The 14016-nt window shown below is 35.1% G+C and overlaps 1 protein-coding gene across 8 annotated transcripts in view; it reads left to right on the plus strand.

Moving 5' to 3' along the window:
* Stxbp5l (syntaxin binding protein 5L) overlaps positions 1-13499 on the plus strand; it is a 350200-nt gene extending 336701 nt beyond the window's left edge. For 5 of the 8 annotated variants that reach the window (XM_058583477.1, XM_058583480.1, XM_046457988.2 and 2 more), the window contains 3 exons: positions 1406-1517; positions 4027-4247; positions 4988-13494. In XM_058583477.1, the coding sequence (XP_058439460.1) occupies positions 1406-1517; positions 4027-4247; positions 4988-5029 (375 nt within the window). In that variant the 3' untranslated portion in view covers positions 5030-13494. Of the gene's footprint in view, positions 1-1405; positions 1518-4026; positions 4248-4987 lie in introns of all 8 variants that reach the window. The other 3 variants (XM_058583478.1, XM_058583479.1, XM_058583482.1) reach the window with 2 other exon arrangements.
* Positions 13500-14016: the final 517 nt, after the last annotated feature.

Below are 14016 nucleotides of genomic sequence, written 5' to 3' on the forward strand. Positions count from 1 at the left end.
CGGCACTGGGTTTGATTCTCGGCACCACATACAAATAAATAAAATAAAGGTCCAACAACAACTAAAAAATATTTAAAAACAAAAAGAAAGGAGGGAGTAGTTAGAGAAAGATTGTGGGCACAACTGACCTCTGAAGGGTAAGTAGGAGTTGTTCAGGTAAATTGATGGCTAGGGATAAAAAAGGTAGATATCCTAAACAGTAGTGGTATAGGTATGAAATCCTCAGGATTCAGGAAACTGCCAAGAAAGTTCAGCATTGGGAAGTGAAGATTTGAGGGGTGGTGCTGGAGAATTAGTCAAGAAAAGCTCTGGGAGCACCTTTTAAGATCTATAAGGAACTGAGCATTTATCCTAAGAGGTACAGGAAGTCATTAAAAAAACTTGAGCAGATTTGGTTGATAGTATGGCAATTGGTTTTGAGGAAGCAAAACTGAAGCTGGGGACAATAATTAGGAGTCTCTTTACAGTAAAGTTCAAGAATTGCATTGACCCAAAATAAAGGAATCAGCAGTTATGATGAAGAAAAGTTAGCAGATTCAAGAGCTATAAAGTGTAATCCATTGGCTTTGAGGGTTATTAGTCATAAGAATGAGGAAAAGCAAGGAATGTTTTCTGCCTTGGGAAACTGAATAGAGGGTGCTACTCTCTCCAAAGAGTAGGACTTCTAGGAAGAAAAACACAGGGCTGGTGAGGAGAGATGATGAAGTCAAACTGAAAGTTCATTGACAAACCTGTGCCTCCTGGTCTTGGTTTCTTCCTCCGTACTGATGGTTCTTAAATGTTGTGCTGCTTTAAAAGGACTTGAAAAGCAAGATAACCAGAGCACATCTAGGTCAATTCTGATTTAGTAATTGTAGAAGATTTGCATTTCTAATAAGATATTTTCCCAGTCATTCTAAAACTCATCAAATACTGAGAATGACCTTGCCATACCCATTTTTAATTATTTCAATGATTTTTAACTATGGCATAATTTTGTATAATATAAAAATAGATCTAGCCTTCACTGAAGCCTTCTTATTTCTAAGGGAAGTCCATTCATGGTTCAGGGAAAGGAACCAGGATAGGAAAGAGGCTGTGGTAATTTTAAAAGCCACAAATATCTAAATTGGTAGTCACTGATCATACATGGAAATTATTCTGAGAGTGAATATATTGATTTTCCATGCTAGATATCAATAGGAGACAAAATAGAAAAAGGAAAATTTTAGAAAATCAGTTACTGTAGAAATGAAGGAAAGAAAATGGAGAAAGAAATGTTAAGGTAAAAACTGTGAGCAAAGCAAAAATCAGCAGGAAAAGCAGACTGTCTTTCATGATATACTCTTTTACCACAGTGTTACCTTTTTATCTGTTAATTCATTATTAGTTTTATAATGCTTTTTTTCCTTTGAATTTGGTACAGGACATGCTAGGAGATTTGTTTACTCCTATAGAGACACCAGAAGCTCAGAATAGAGGCTTTCTTAAGGGACTGTTCAGTGGAAGTGGACAAACATTTGACAGAGAAGAGCTCTGTGAGTAAATTCCTAATTACAGAAATGCATCTCAGAATGGAAGACATGATATTGTGTGTATAGTTTAATATGGGATCTCAAATTCTAGGTTATGTGCTTTTTCTTCTATTATTTTGTGTGTGTGCATTATAATTTCACACAGCAGTGGGATTCGTGTAACAGTCACACATGCATATGACATAGTTTGTTCAGTTTCATTTCCCAGTACATTCCCTATTACTTCCCTCCTGTCTCTGATCCCCATCGTCTACCCTTACTGGTCTTCCTTCTTTTTTTTTTAATTTGTGAATTATAATTATACATAAAAGTGGGATTCACTGTTTTATATTTCTATATGAACATAGCAGTAATTTGGTTGATTTCAATGGGTCCATCCCCCCCCGCCCTCCCCTATTCCCTCCCTCTCCATCCCCTTACTGTACTCTATTGGTCTCATTTCTATTTTCATAACATCCCTTTTTTATTCCCTTTTTCTCTCTAGTTTGTACATATAAGAAAAAACATTCAAAACTTGACTGAGTCTAGCTTATTTCACTTGGCATGATGTTCTCCAGTTCCATCTATTTACAAGCAAATGACATAATTTCGTTCTTCTTTATATGGCTGAGTAAAACTCCAGTGTGTATATATACCATGTTTTCTATGTCCATTCATCTATTGATGGACAGCTGGGCTAGTTCCACAACTTGGATATTGTGAATTGCACTGCTAGAAATGTTGATATGCATATATCACTATAGTATGCTCATTTTAGTTCTTTTGTATAAAAAAACAAGGAATGGAATACTGGGTCATATGGTGGTTCCATTCCTAGTCTTTTGAGGAATCTCCATTCTGATTTTCACTGTGGTTGTACTAATTTATAGTCTCACCAATAATATATACCTTTTTTTTCAATATCCTTGCCATCTTACTTCTATCTTAAAAGTTTGAATATCTGTTTCCTTCTGTACCATGAAAATTATTTATGTTTTCTAAACATGAATAAAATTAGCCATTAGAAAATAGTTTAGTAAAAATGATATGTATAATTCAAATAAATAATAAGCCAGCTAATAAATGTCTCACTTTTGTAGGTAGAGCGTATCTGCATGACAAGGTGAAGACATTCAGTTATTAAAGTTGGAAAAATAAAGTTTAATCTGCCTGTCTATAATCACTACTGGGAAACAGATTTTTTAAATTCATAATGCAAGGTCTATCAATGTCACAGAATAAACTATTTTAAAATTCTATCAAGCAAACTGATGAACAATAATCAAAAATCAATAGAAAGATACTAGAGAACATTTTCATAGACAAGATGAGAATATATTTTCCAGAATATGCCATTTGGTTCCACATATTAAAGTTCTCTTGAACTTTTAACTATGCAAAAAAGATCTAGGTGCTATCATACAGTGGAATATTGGTTGGCCACAAAAAAAGAATGAAATATTAATACATGATACAACATGTATAACATGTTCTAACTTTGGAAAAAATCATGCTAAATCCAAGAAAACCAAAAAGGTCACATATTGTATGATTGATTCATTGACTGTTGAAGAGCTGGGAATCAAACCTGGGGCCTTGTACATGTTAAGCAAGTGCACTACCACTGAGCTACTATGATACCATTTATATGAAATGTACAGAATAGGCAAATTCATAGAGACTGAAAATAGATCAGTGGTTGCCTGGGCAGGGAGAGAATAAACAGTGACTACTAGTGGGTTCAAGGTTTCTTTGTGGCATAATAAAAAATTCTAAAATCAGACAGTGGTAATAGTCAAAAAACTTTGTGAATACACTAAAAACCACTGAATTGTATGCTTTTTGTTGAAAGGGAAAATTCTATTATATGTGAATTATATCTCAAAAAGCCTCTTGTTTTTAAAATTTTAGATTCTATTCCAATATTATATCATTAGAAATGTTCACTAAATTTCTGCCAAGACAGCTGATTTTAATAAAAACGTTTTTGTCTCTTTAGAATAGAATGAAACGAAGCTCTGTATTTGACTGGGAAATTTTTACTCATTTATGAAGTCACAGAATTTCAACATATGTAAATTGATATCCATCACTTATAGCCCATTCTCTAGAGGGATAAAGAGGGGAAGAGAGAGAACCTGAGGCCTACAAGCTGATACATCAGGATGAACAGAAAAGGTTGGAATAAGGACTTGGGCAGAAATGTAAGCAAATTATCAGGCTCAGACAGGAATAGACATTAGTATGGGCTAAACGTGAAGTCTTATGTTTTCAGAATTCCAATTCAGCCATGCCAAGAAATGCAGTTGTGCCATACTGTATGAAACACCACATGTACACATAAACACACACACACACACACACACGTGTACACATAGAGACATATAGTAATGATATTTCCCTGTCTCTCTCTTTCTTATCACTCCTCCAATGAAAATTACGACAGCAGAACTTAAGCATTTTGTTTTGGCAACAACCTTGACTATTTGAATTACTGACAGAATGTTTTAATTGCTATGTCTTGAATTTCCAGTTGGGGAAGCTACAGCAGGAAAAGCTTCTCGCAGCCTTGCACAGCACATTCCTGGACCAGGTGGTATAGAAGGGATGAAAGGCGCTGCTGGAGGTGTCATGGGAGAGCTGACCCGCGCCCGGATTGCACTTGATGAGAGAGGACAGAGACTAGGAGAGCTGGAAGAGAAGACTGCAGGCATGATGACCAGCGCAGAAGCATTTTCCAAACATGCACACGAGGTAATCTGATTAAATACATAAATGTTTAAAGTTACCACCAGTGAGGAGACCTGTAAGTCCTGTTCAAGAAAGCTTAAACGAGATGCCACATGAGTAGTCCTATAACCAAGTATTATGATTTCCCCCACTTTGGGGAAATACTTTTTTAAATACTGTAAAATATATTAATAAATACTTATTTACCTCAAGGGATAATCAAAGAAAATTATCCATTGGTTCTAATACACTGATCTGTATTGTGCATCAACTGCTTAAAAAGTGTGTAGGTAGATGATGCAAGACCCACAGGAAGGTGGGAGGGGCAGCAGTAGAGGCTGGAATCCACACCTTCCATTTTGTCTCAGGTCGTTAAAAATCATTTCCTGTCAGGTGAATCTTTATATCTTGATTTAATGTATGTTTGTTTTTTTTTTTTAAAAAAAAAAAAAAAAACACTTTCTGGGGCTGGGGATGTGGCTCAAGAGGTAACGCGCTCACCTGGCTTGCACGGGGCGCTGGGTTTGATCCTCAGCACCACATTAAAAATAAAATAAAGATGTTGTGTCCACCAAAAACTGAAAAATAAATATTATTAAAAAAAAAAACTCTTTCTGACATATGCTTCATCCCACAAAATAAAACAAGTTTTATTGTAAGTTTTGAGATTTACTTAGTCATGATTAGCTCAATCTGGACTTGCTTGGAATAGAACTTTCACTGATTTTTTAAGCAACTTTTGATGACTGTTTTTCTCTTTGCAGTTAATGCTGAAATATAAGGATAAGAAATGGTACCAATTCTGAACTCCTTAAGAAGAGCTGTGCCTGCTTTGAGAAACCATTATTCAGGGAAACCAAATTTATTCCCAGCATCACTATTCAACTGCTAGAAGCCAGTTTCTTCTATAAAATGTTCCATCACAATCCATCTGAAGTTATCATAAAGGAGATTTATCAAAGACGCTGTACAACCCAAAGACTGGAACCCTGGTTAAAAATCCCAAGATAATGGCTGAATTTGTCTTTTCCCATGTGGAATGGAGCTATCATCTTAGCATGTAATTTGCTAAGGATTTACATTTAGGAACTGCGGGAAGTCCTTTTGATTTGAAAATTCCTGTACAAACAAAAGCATTAATGCACTTAATGAAAAAAAATCTTTGCATGATAAATTAACATCTTAAGAGGAAAAGAAAAAAAAGCATGTTGTGACAGAAGAAAAAAAGAATTATGGTAAACTATTTTTATAAATTGGGCCACACCCAACAATTTAAAAGTCTGCATTAGAAGACATCAATGCATTTCAAGTATATTTGCCATACCCAACTGAAAAGGAAAACAATAACCCAGAGTTCTCATCTGTAATTTTCATTTTACTAGGACATTATTGAATTCTATGACAGGTATCTGATTAACATTTTTCTCCCTCTTAGTATTTTACATCATTCACAATTATTAGTCATAATCAAGTATTATCAGTCTAGTAAATTATTCCCAACACAATTATTTCCATTTCTGTCACCTTCAGAATGGGTTGCTATTTTTAGTCATAAACCATATAGGGTTGGGTTTCCTTAAAGCATTTTTTTTTTCAGCCTGACTTGTACTCTGCAGAGGAGTAGATGACAGGTTTAGGGAATAGACTGTGGGACAATGCAGTTAGCTTTGAGAACTGATTTCACAAAGAGTAAAATCTCACACACTCCAATTTCAGTTTCTAAAGTGATATATTTTTAAAGCTCCATTTGTATCCTTGTCTGTCAGTTACACAGTATATTACTGTTCAAACCCAGTAGGGTCTACAATCCAAGGTGCTTTTGCAGCCTGACTTTCACAGACCAAACTGGTCATTCTCGTTAGTGTGATTCAGTAAAACCTCAGTTAATGTTTTGAGAAAGGGATTCTGATTTATTACATTTCTGGTTAATAAGGGCTTTCATTAGAAAATACTTTTTGGTTCAATATGATTAATGGAAATCTTTTTAAAATATAGTGATATTTTCGCAGTCTTAGCCTCAGTCATCATTATGAACAACAACATACATAATGATACAAAATCAACAATTTTGTCACTAATTAGGTCAACTAAGATAAGTCACCTGATTAAGCTAATAAATACCAGACACCTATTGGTTATTAAAAACTCTCAATGGAGCAAAGAATATACTTAACATGATAAAAGTTCTCAATCATGATTCAACAGAGAAGTACTAGAGATAAAACAAAATAAAGACACTAGCCATCACTAACATGATTCTGGAAGTCAAAAGTCATGGGAGTACACACACACACACACACACACACACACTCTTACACTTTAGGACCCATCTTATAATATTCTGTTCCTTCAAAAAGAATCTTTTTTTAAATATTATAGATTTGCTTGTTGGGTTTTACATATCAGTGTCTTACTGGATTTACATTTCTGTTTCTTAAGAATTTACCATTTTCCTGGAGTTCAGTATATTTTAAGCCAAAACTAGTATTTGTTTAGTTTTTTTGCTTAGAAGTGGTGCTTCCTTTAAAAATATTCTCCATGGTTGTGAAAAGAGAAAAGATTATTGAAAGAGTCAGAAAATGTATACTAGGATAGCATTTCTCAGAATCCTTGAATTCTCCTGATTTCTTAAAAAAAAAGCCTCTCCATTAATCTCTCAAACTCCTATAATAGCCATAGGGTAACAAAACCTAGCTTGGAAATATAGATATAACACATAAAATGATAAAGTGAAAATATAAAGAAACTTGAGGGTGAGGATCTGGAAAATATTGGCAGCAAATTGCAACACACTGTATGTACCGTCAGTTTCAAAGACCCAGTTTTCTGGGGTTTTTTTCTAGACAAGCACTTTATCATTTATACATTTTAAAAATAAAAGAGTGACATATTTATTTTAGGAATGAATAAAACACTAAGTCCACAGCAGCATTAAATTAAAGAATATCACTGAAATTCCCAGTAAGATCCAACTTGTTCTGTGCTGGGGCTATAGCTTAGAGGCCGATCACTTTTTGACTATAAATAAGGGCCTCAGTTCAATCTCCAGCAAACTCCAGCGCGCGCGCGCGCACACACACACACACACACACACACACCATTTAACCTGTTGTATATCAGGGTTTCTCAACAGCAGCACTATTAGCACAAAATTCTTTCTTTTGGGGGAACTGTCCTGTGTATTATAGGATGTTTGCAACACTATTACCAGTAGGAACTCCTAGTAATGGCAATCAAAAATGTCTCCTGCCATTGCCAAAATTGCTCCAAGTTGAGAGCCACTATTATACATCATTTAAAGAAACAGATTGTGAAACATGTGATACATGTCTCATATAAAAATGAATGTCATAAGTACATATTGTCTTAGCAAGGTAAATTATTATACCCAAAATTACATGTGTGGTTCATAAGCAATAAAATACAGTTTTGAGGAACACTTTATGAATCATTGAAAAAATATAGCATATTTTAAAGCACACTAAGAAAATATCAAAAAGGACACTGTAGCATTTCACAATAGAAGTGCTTAAAACACTAGCTTCATTAAATAGATCAAAAGTTTATATAATTAGCACATCCTTTGGAAGTAAACAGGTACTTCTATTTACTGAAGTGCTTAAAAAGACCAGATTATTCTAAGCAGTTTACATGTCCTTACAAAATTGTTTTTATAAGCCCTTTCTTAATGCAAGGTAACTTTATCCCAGAAGCTCCTGACTAGTAGAATCCAAATTAATGAGGTTTTACTGTATCGAAATTATTTTGTAATTCAAAGAGACAGCAATAACAAGAATCTAGTGTGGATGTGATTTTTCTCTTTGAACATCTGTGTTCTGTTGCACTGACCTTGGCATACACACACGCACATGTACACACGCACACACGCACTCACGCACTCACCACCACCATCTCATCGTTATCATCATCTTAGGAAAATGAGTACAGTTGATCCATGTAATTTTTTGCATCTTCTCTGCTCTCCTGTGTCTTGGAACTTAAGAAAAATATTCCTAGTAACTTATACAAAGATACAGAAGATGACCCTGAGCCTTGGTTACCATCAAAATTGAAAACTGCATTGTATCTGCTAAGGTAGCGTCAGAAGATAAGACTTAACAAACTACAGTCTTGACAAGTTGACTTTACCTTCCTACGACTTCCTCAAGACATAAACCCTTTTTAATGTTCCAGCAGAAAATGAGCCTTTCCATTCTATTTGTCAATGAGAAGATGGAAGTATTTGTTTCCCAGTTCTAAGAATAATGTGAGCAATAATTTTCCATTTTTCTTGCACTTTGGAGGGAGAATGAATGATTTATCATTTATTTTAATCCCCTTTAAAAACAGTACTGCTGACTTTGTTTCCTTCATTGAGCTCCAGACTTAGTGCTCCAGTCACCATCAGGGTCACTGTGGCTTTGGTAGGACAGTGACAGAGCTAAGTGAGATGTTTTCAAGTAATTCAGTCATAAAGACAATCTTTTTCAATCTATCGGAATTGATTCTCAATAAGTCAAATCCAGGCCTAGGCCTGTACCCACAAAATTTTTAAGGAATCAAAGGAAAAAAATTCCTTTTTATACAGTACATATATGCAGTTTTAAAGGTACCCATTATCTACATGACTCTGGGAGAGAAAAGAGTAAGAATAGATCTGAAATTAGTTGAAGAAGATTAAGGTAGGTTATTTAACATATTTGACCATAAAATGTTTGGACAGAGGAAAAGATGAAACTGGTTGGAAGAGTAAATGAAAAATCATCTCTTTGGTTTAGGATTATTGGACGACCCAGAGTATATCTAAATGACCACAAGCTGCCCCATAGGAAAAAAGAATACTATGCCCTGAACACATTGATTAGGAGAGGACAATGCCCAAAGGAGTCAGCAGGTCATATCAGGTCTTGCTCTCTGCATTAGGAGAAATGTAATAGCCTTCACAGCTTCTTCACCTGTCTTCTTCACCCAACTCCATTTTTAGATGTGTACTATTTCATGTGCACAGTGCTCTAAGTGTCACAAATAGTGGTCATGGGCTTAGATTGAGCACCATCTCTAACATGTACCATTCCAGAGGGCATCGTTGTCAACAGAATGAGTTAAGTGTGCATATTTGCAAACCACATAGCCCTGAGTGAAAGAAATTCAGAGTAGGTAAGGTCTAACTTGGAAAAGGAGGAGGAAGTGCTATTGTGGTGCATGAGTGTGTGGGGAGGGACATGGATCCTGAGGAAAGCGGGAGAGGTTTTGATGGGGAACAGAAGCACAGACAAATACCTTTATTTATATATTTATCTAGAGGAGGATCCTCAAACTTGGCTGTACATAATAATTACTTGATATTTTAAAATTCCCAATTATATCAAAATTGCTTGGAGTAGGAACCAGACATCAGTATTTTTGAAAGCACCCAGTGTGGCTCCAGTGTCCAGCCACAGTTGCTAACTACTACGTTATGACTAGCGTTATGACCATCGAAGGAAGACATGTTTGTCTTCCTTTTCCAGTGTCCCAGCCTTCCAGTGTCTGGGAAAGCAGATGTAAGAGATACAATATTAACTGGATTGATAACTTTTTCTGTGCCTCTCACAGAATAAAAGTATGTGTGAATTTCTGACTAGGCAGTGACCCATTACCTCTTAATAATTCTATTATATTCTCATATGTGACTTGCCCATAAATTATTTCACTTCAAACATACCAAGTTTTTGATTGTCTTCTACATGTGACAAAACAAAATACCAGAAATATCATGGTAAATTAAACAGCATGTGAAGCTAAATGGATTCTCAATGTTTGGACAATAGAAGTTCTCAAAGTAATCATTATTAAATCGGGTCCAAATTTATTATTCATTCTTCTTTTGGAGGAGACATGGGTACCAGGTACCTGTTCTGCTATAGGTATATTTTATTGGACTTGATTTAAACAAAAAGGAAAAACAACTCTTCCTTCTTGATTGTTGTCTCAATCAAAAGCTCCCAGGGCCACTTAGATTTATTTTCTTGGTTATTATGTATTTAAATGGAAAAGAATGCCTGTAATTTACTATCTGACCTCCAGTGGCCTCAAAAGCACTTATACATTCAAAAAGGAGAGCCCAGCCTATCAAGGGCAATAACACATAGTGAGAAAAAATTCCGAGTCATCTCCTCTTAACACTGCTTCTCCTCTGGTTTGGGCCCACCCTTCTCACCTGCAAAGCCAGAAAATAAACTTGGTGGTGGTTTTGGGCAATTGTACACAGGATCAAAATTATAACCTATAATTTTTAGTACTTAATTATGTGATGTTTTATTCTAGGAAATAAGAAACAGATGACACCATTGATGTATCTTTCATCTTCAGAATTTTTGCATCTTTTCAGAAAATGACAAATTACTATTTTTCTGTTGCACTCAGCAATTGTGACTATACTTAAAATTCTTGTAGTCTGTAGAGATATCAATAAAATTGTATATGTTTGTACATAGATGCTCTCTTATGTCATGATGTCATGCACCACTAGAGATTTTTGCCAAGATTAAATATGGGCAAAGGTAAGACATTTGCAAACACTGAACTATGGTTTTGCAAAGTATAAATGTTTTTAAAAGGCAGGGAGTGAGTACAAGAGCATATTTATTTGAACTGAAAAAGATAAAGAAAAAAAAACTAAATCCAGGTCTCCAAACCTAATAGATTTTAATAGAATTTATTAATCCAAAAGTCTAAAAATAGCCATTCAAATTTTGTATCAAATTAGATGTGTAACTCTTTGTTGGGAAACTTAAAAAAACTTTTGAGGATTTTGAATAAATTCCATCTCTGGAGATACAAGTGAAAATAAATTTAGTAATAGTACAGCATAAGAAACAAAGGTAAAGTAAGAAATACTTACATACTCAACATGCAGACCTTTAACTTCCTGGCTTCTTTTCTGCTCCAACAGAAAAAAAAAAAAAAAAAAAAAAAACAAGCTATGGGTGTCTACTGCCACCTAGTGGTCACGATGAGCATTCTTCAAATTCAGACCCAGCAATCCAGTGTGCTCTCCTGCTCCTCTGGCTTTCCTCAGCTACTTAGTTCCTCTTTGGGATTTTCTTTATATTTACACTGTAGCCTTAACACACTAACCTTTTTCTTCAAAATCCTTTCTACTTGTCTCAGGAAATTTTCCCCACTACCACAATTTTCCTCTTCATATTGCTTCCATATAAAAATTGAAAAAGTAACCAACCCACCCCCCCCAAAAAATGTGAGGTTTCTGTTTGTTTTGTGCTGGGGGTTGAATCCAGGAACACTTTAACTCTGAGTTAAGTCTCCAGCCCATTTTATTTGTTTATTTTGAGGCGGGGTCTCACTAAGTTGTTAGGGCCTCATTAAATTGCTGAAATAGCCCTCAAATTTATGAGATCTCCCTGCAGCAGCCTCCTGATTCTACAGGAACTATAGGGTGTACTACCCCACCCATCTTTTTAAAAAAGTGTTTTTAATTAAAAGAAGAAATATAAAGACAGATCCTTTAAACTACAAACACTAGTCTTCCTTTCAGAGTTTTCTAAAAAAAAAGGACCAATTTAGTTCCTCATCTTTCAATTACAATCACGCAGGCTTCACAAACCTACATTCAATCTTTGAAATACTGATTTACTTCCTTCATCCTTCCCTTGTCCTTCCTCCTTTAACTGCCAGACTCCACCCCTCTCCTTCCATTCATTCAATTCAGAAGTCTACAACACAGGGTGGGGCTGGCACGTTGACAACAGCCTGCTACAACAACTGATGCCACGGGGCAAGGTGAGAGGAACAGAGAGGACAGTCTTTTAGGTGGGCAGTAATGGTGAGGATGAGGCCCCCACAGAGGCAGGGCAGAAGACAGCACAGGGAGACTACGAGATGGGTTTATACGAAGGACTGAGCAATTAAGTAAAGATATTATAGGTATGGGGGCCAGGTTTCTTGCTGATGGAGAATAGAGAAGGAAATAAAATTAAAATGGAAAGCTAGACCTCTTATAAGTTCTATTGCACAGCAAAGTGATTAAAGTTGATTCTAATGTGTTGTGTATTTTAAAAGACCTGGAGGAGATTTTTAAATGTTCTCACCACCAAGAAGTGATAGTTTAGTGATAGCCATGCTAATTAGCCTGATTTCATCATTCCATAATGCGTATGTATTAAAACATCAAACTGTATCCCATAAATATACATACATATATATAGTTTATTAAAAATAATAAAACTTTTTGGAAACAAAGCTGGAATAACCCTGTAGTACTGAATTGGAATTGGAGAGATCTGTGTGAATTATGCGTATATGTGTGTGTGCGTATATCTTTATATAGGTAGATACAGATGTAGATATACTTACATAGTTTACAAATATACATGTGGAGCAGTATGTGTGTGTGTGTCTTTGTACATATATATTTCCTAATTCTAAACAATGAGTAGACTAGGAGCAATGCATAGCCTGGGAAGCAATGAGCACAACTATTGCCTAGATTTTGATTTCCATATACTCTTACCTGCTAAACAAACTGGAGCTCCTTGAAGAAATGGCTGATCTCAACGTTTGGACATACTTCTGTGCCAGAAAAATTAAGTATTTGACAAAAAAATGGGAACATCAAAAAGAGAAGCCTACTTGAAAGGGCCTACACAGACCAAGTCAAGGGTAATTTGAGCATCAAAAGCAATGATAGTAATTAAATAAAATAGGTACTCATGAATCCACACTGATATAGTAATAAGTAGGAAGAAGGGAAATCTCATTCTTAGAATATCAACGAATAAATGTCAATGTAATTTTTAAATTACCATTTGATAACGAATGTAGTAATAATTTGGACAACAAATACCAGTAAATGCTAAAACTAGTGGAGGAAAGTGGGTGGAAGAATAGGATAATTTGAAGTCCCAAAGCATCCTCTAAAATAATATTTGTTAATGATAAAGAAAAATGTAATTTTACACTAAAGAAACCTGGCAGACACCATGTTAACCAAGCCATGAAAGTCCTACTACCTTTAATTAAGACAGATCAACATCATGTTCTGCCTGTGAGAAGAACACAGCATCACCGCTGCAATATTCCTGCTGAAATCATAAAGTTGGTCTAATTCTGAGGAAATAAGAGACGAAACTTGAGTAACATTCTATAAAATGACTGCCTTGTATTAAAAATGTTCAATGTCATAAAAATCAAGGAAAGATGAATACTCTGGATTTAAGAAGATGAGAAACATAATTGCATGCAACGTGTGATCTCGGATTGGGCCAATTTGCTATACATGACAGAATTGGAACAATTAACAAATCTTGAGTTTGATTCCCACTTGATTGGGATTCTTTGTACTATTCTTGAAACATTTAAGTTTGAAATTATTTCAAAATAAAACTATATCAATAAAAATATTTTCCATTCTGTTGTGTTACTCACACTTCAGTGACACTGTCTTCTGTCTTTCATAGCAAATGTTCAGCTGCTTAAGGCTTAAAAATGGTTTTGTGAGCTGGTTTGGGAATCCATCCATTATTTAAATATTTTTTTAAATGTATCTTAAATACACAAATAATCCATGAGTGAACATTTGTAACAGCCACATAATAAATTGAAAAAAGTAAAGTAAGTGTTTCTCTTAGTCTCCTCCTCCCCTTCTCTAAGGTAATGAGTTATTTGCTGTTTCCTTCCAAATGTTGTGTTGCAACATTCTTGTTCATGTACCTGCTGTGTCTTAGGCTATCTGCTCGTGTCAGTATTCAAGATTCATTTTTCTTATTTATATTATTCCATGGTGTCAAATCAT

Source organism: Marmota monax, unplaced genomic scaffold, assembly GCF_021218885.2.
Source record: "Marmota monax isolate L192 unplaced genomic scaffold, Marmota_monax_Labrador192_F-V1.1 WCK01_AAM20220418_F8-fsc00052, whole genome shotgun sequence".
In the NCBI taxonomy this organism is placed as follows: domain Eukaryota; kingdom Metazoa; phylum Chordata; class Mammalia; order Rodentia; family Sciuridae; genus Marmota; species Marmota monax.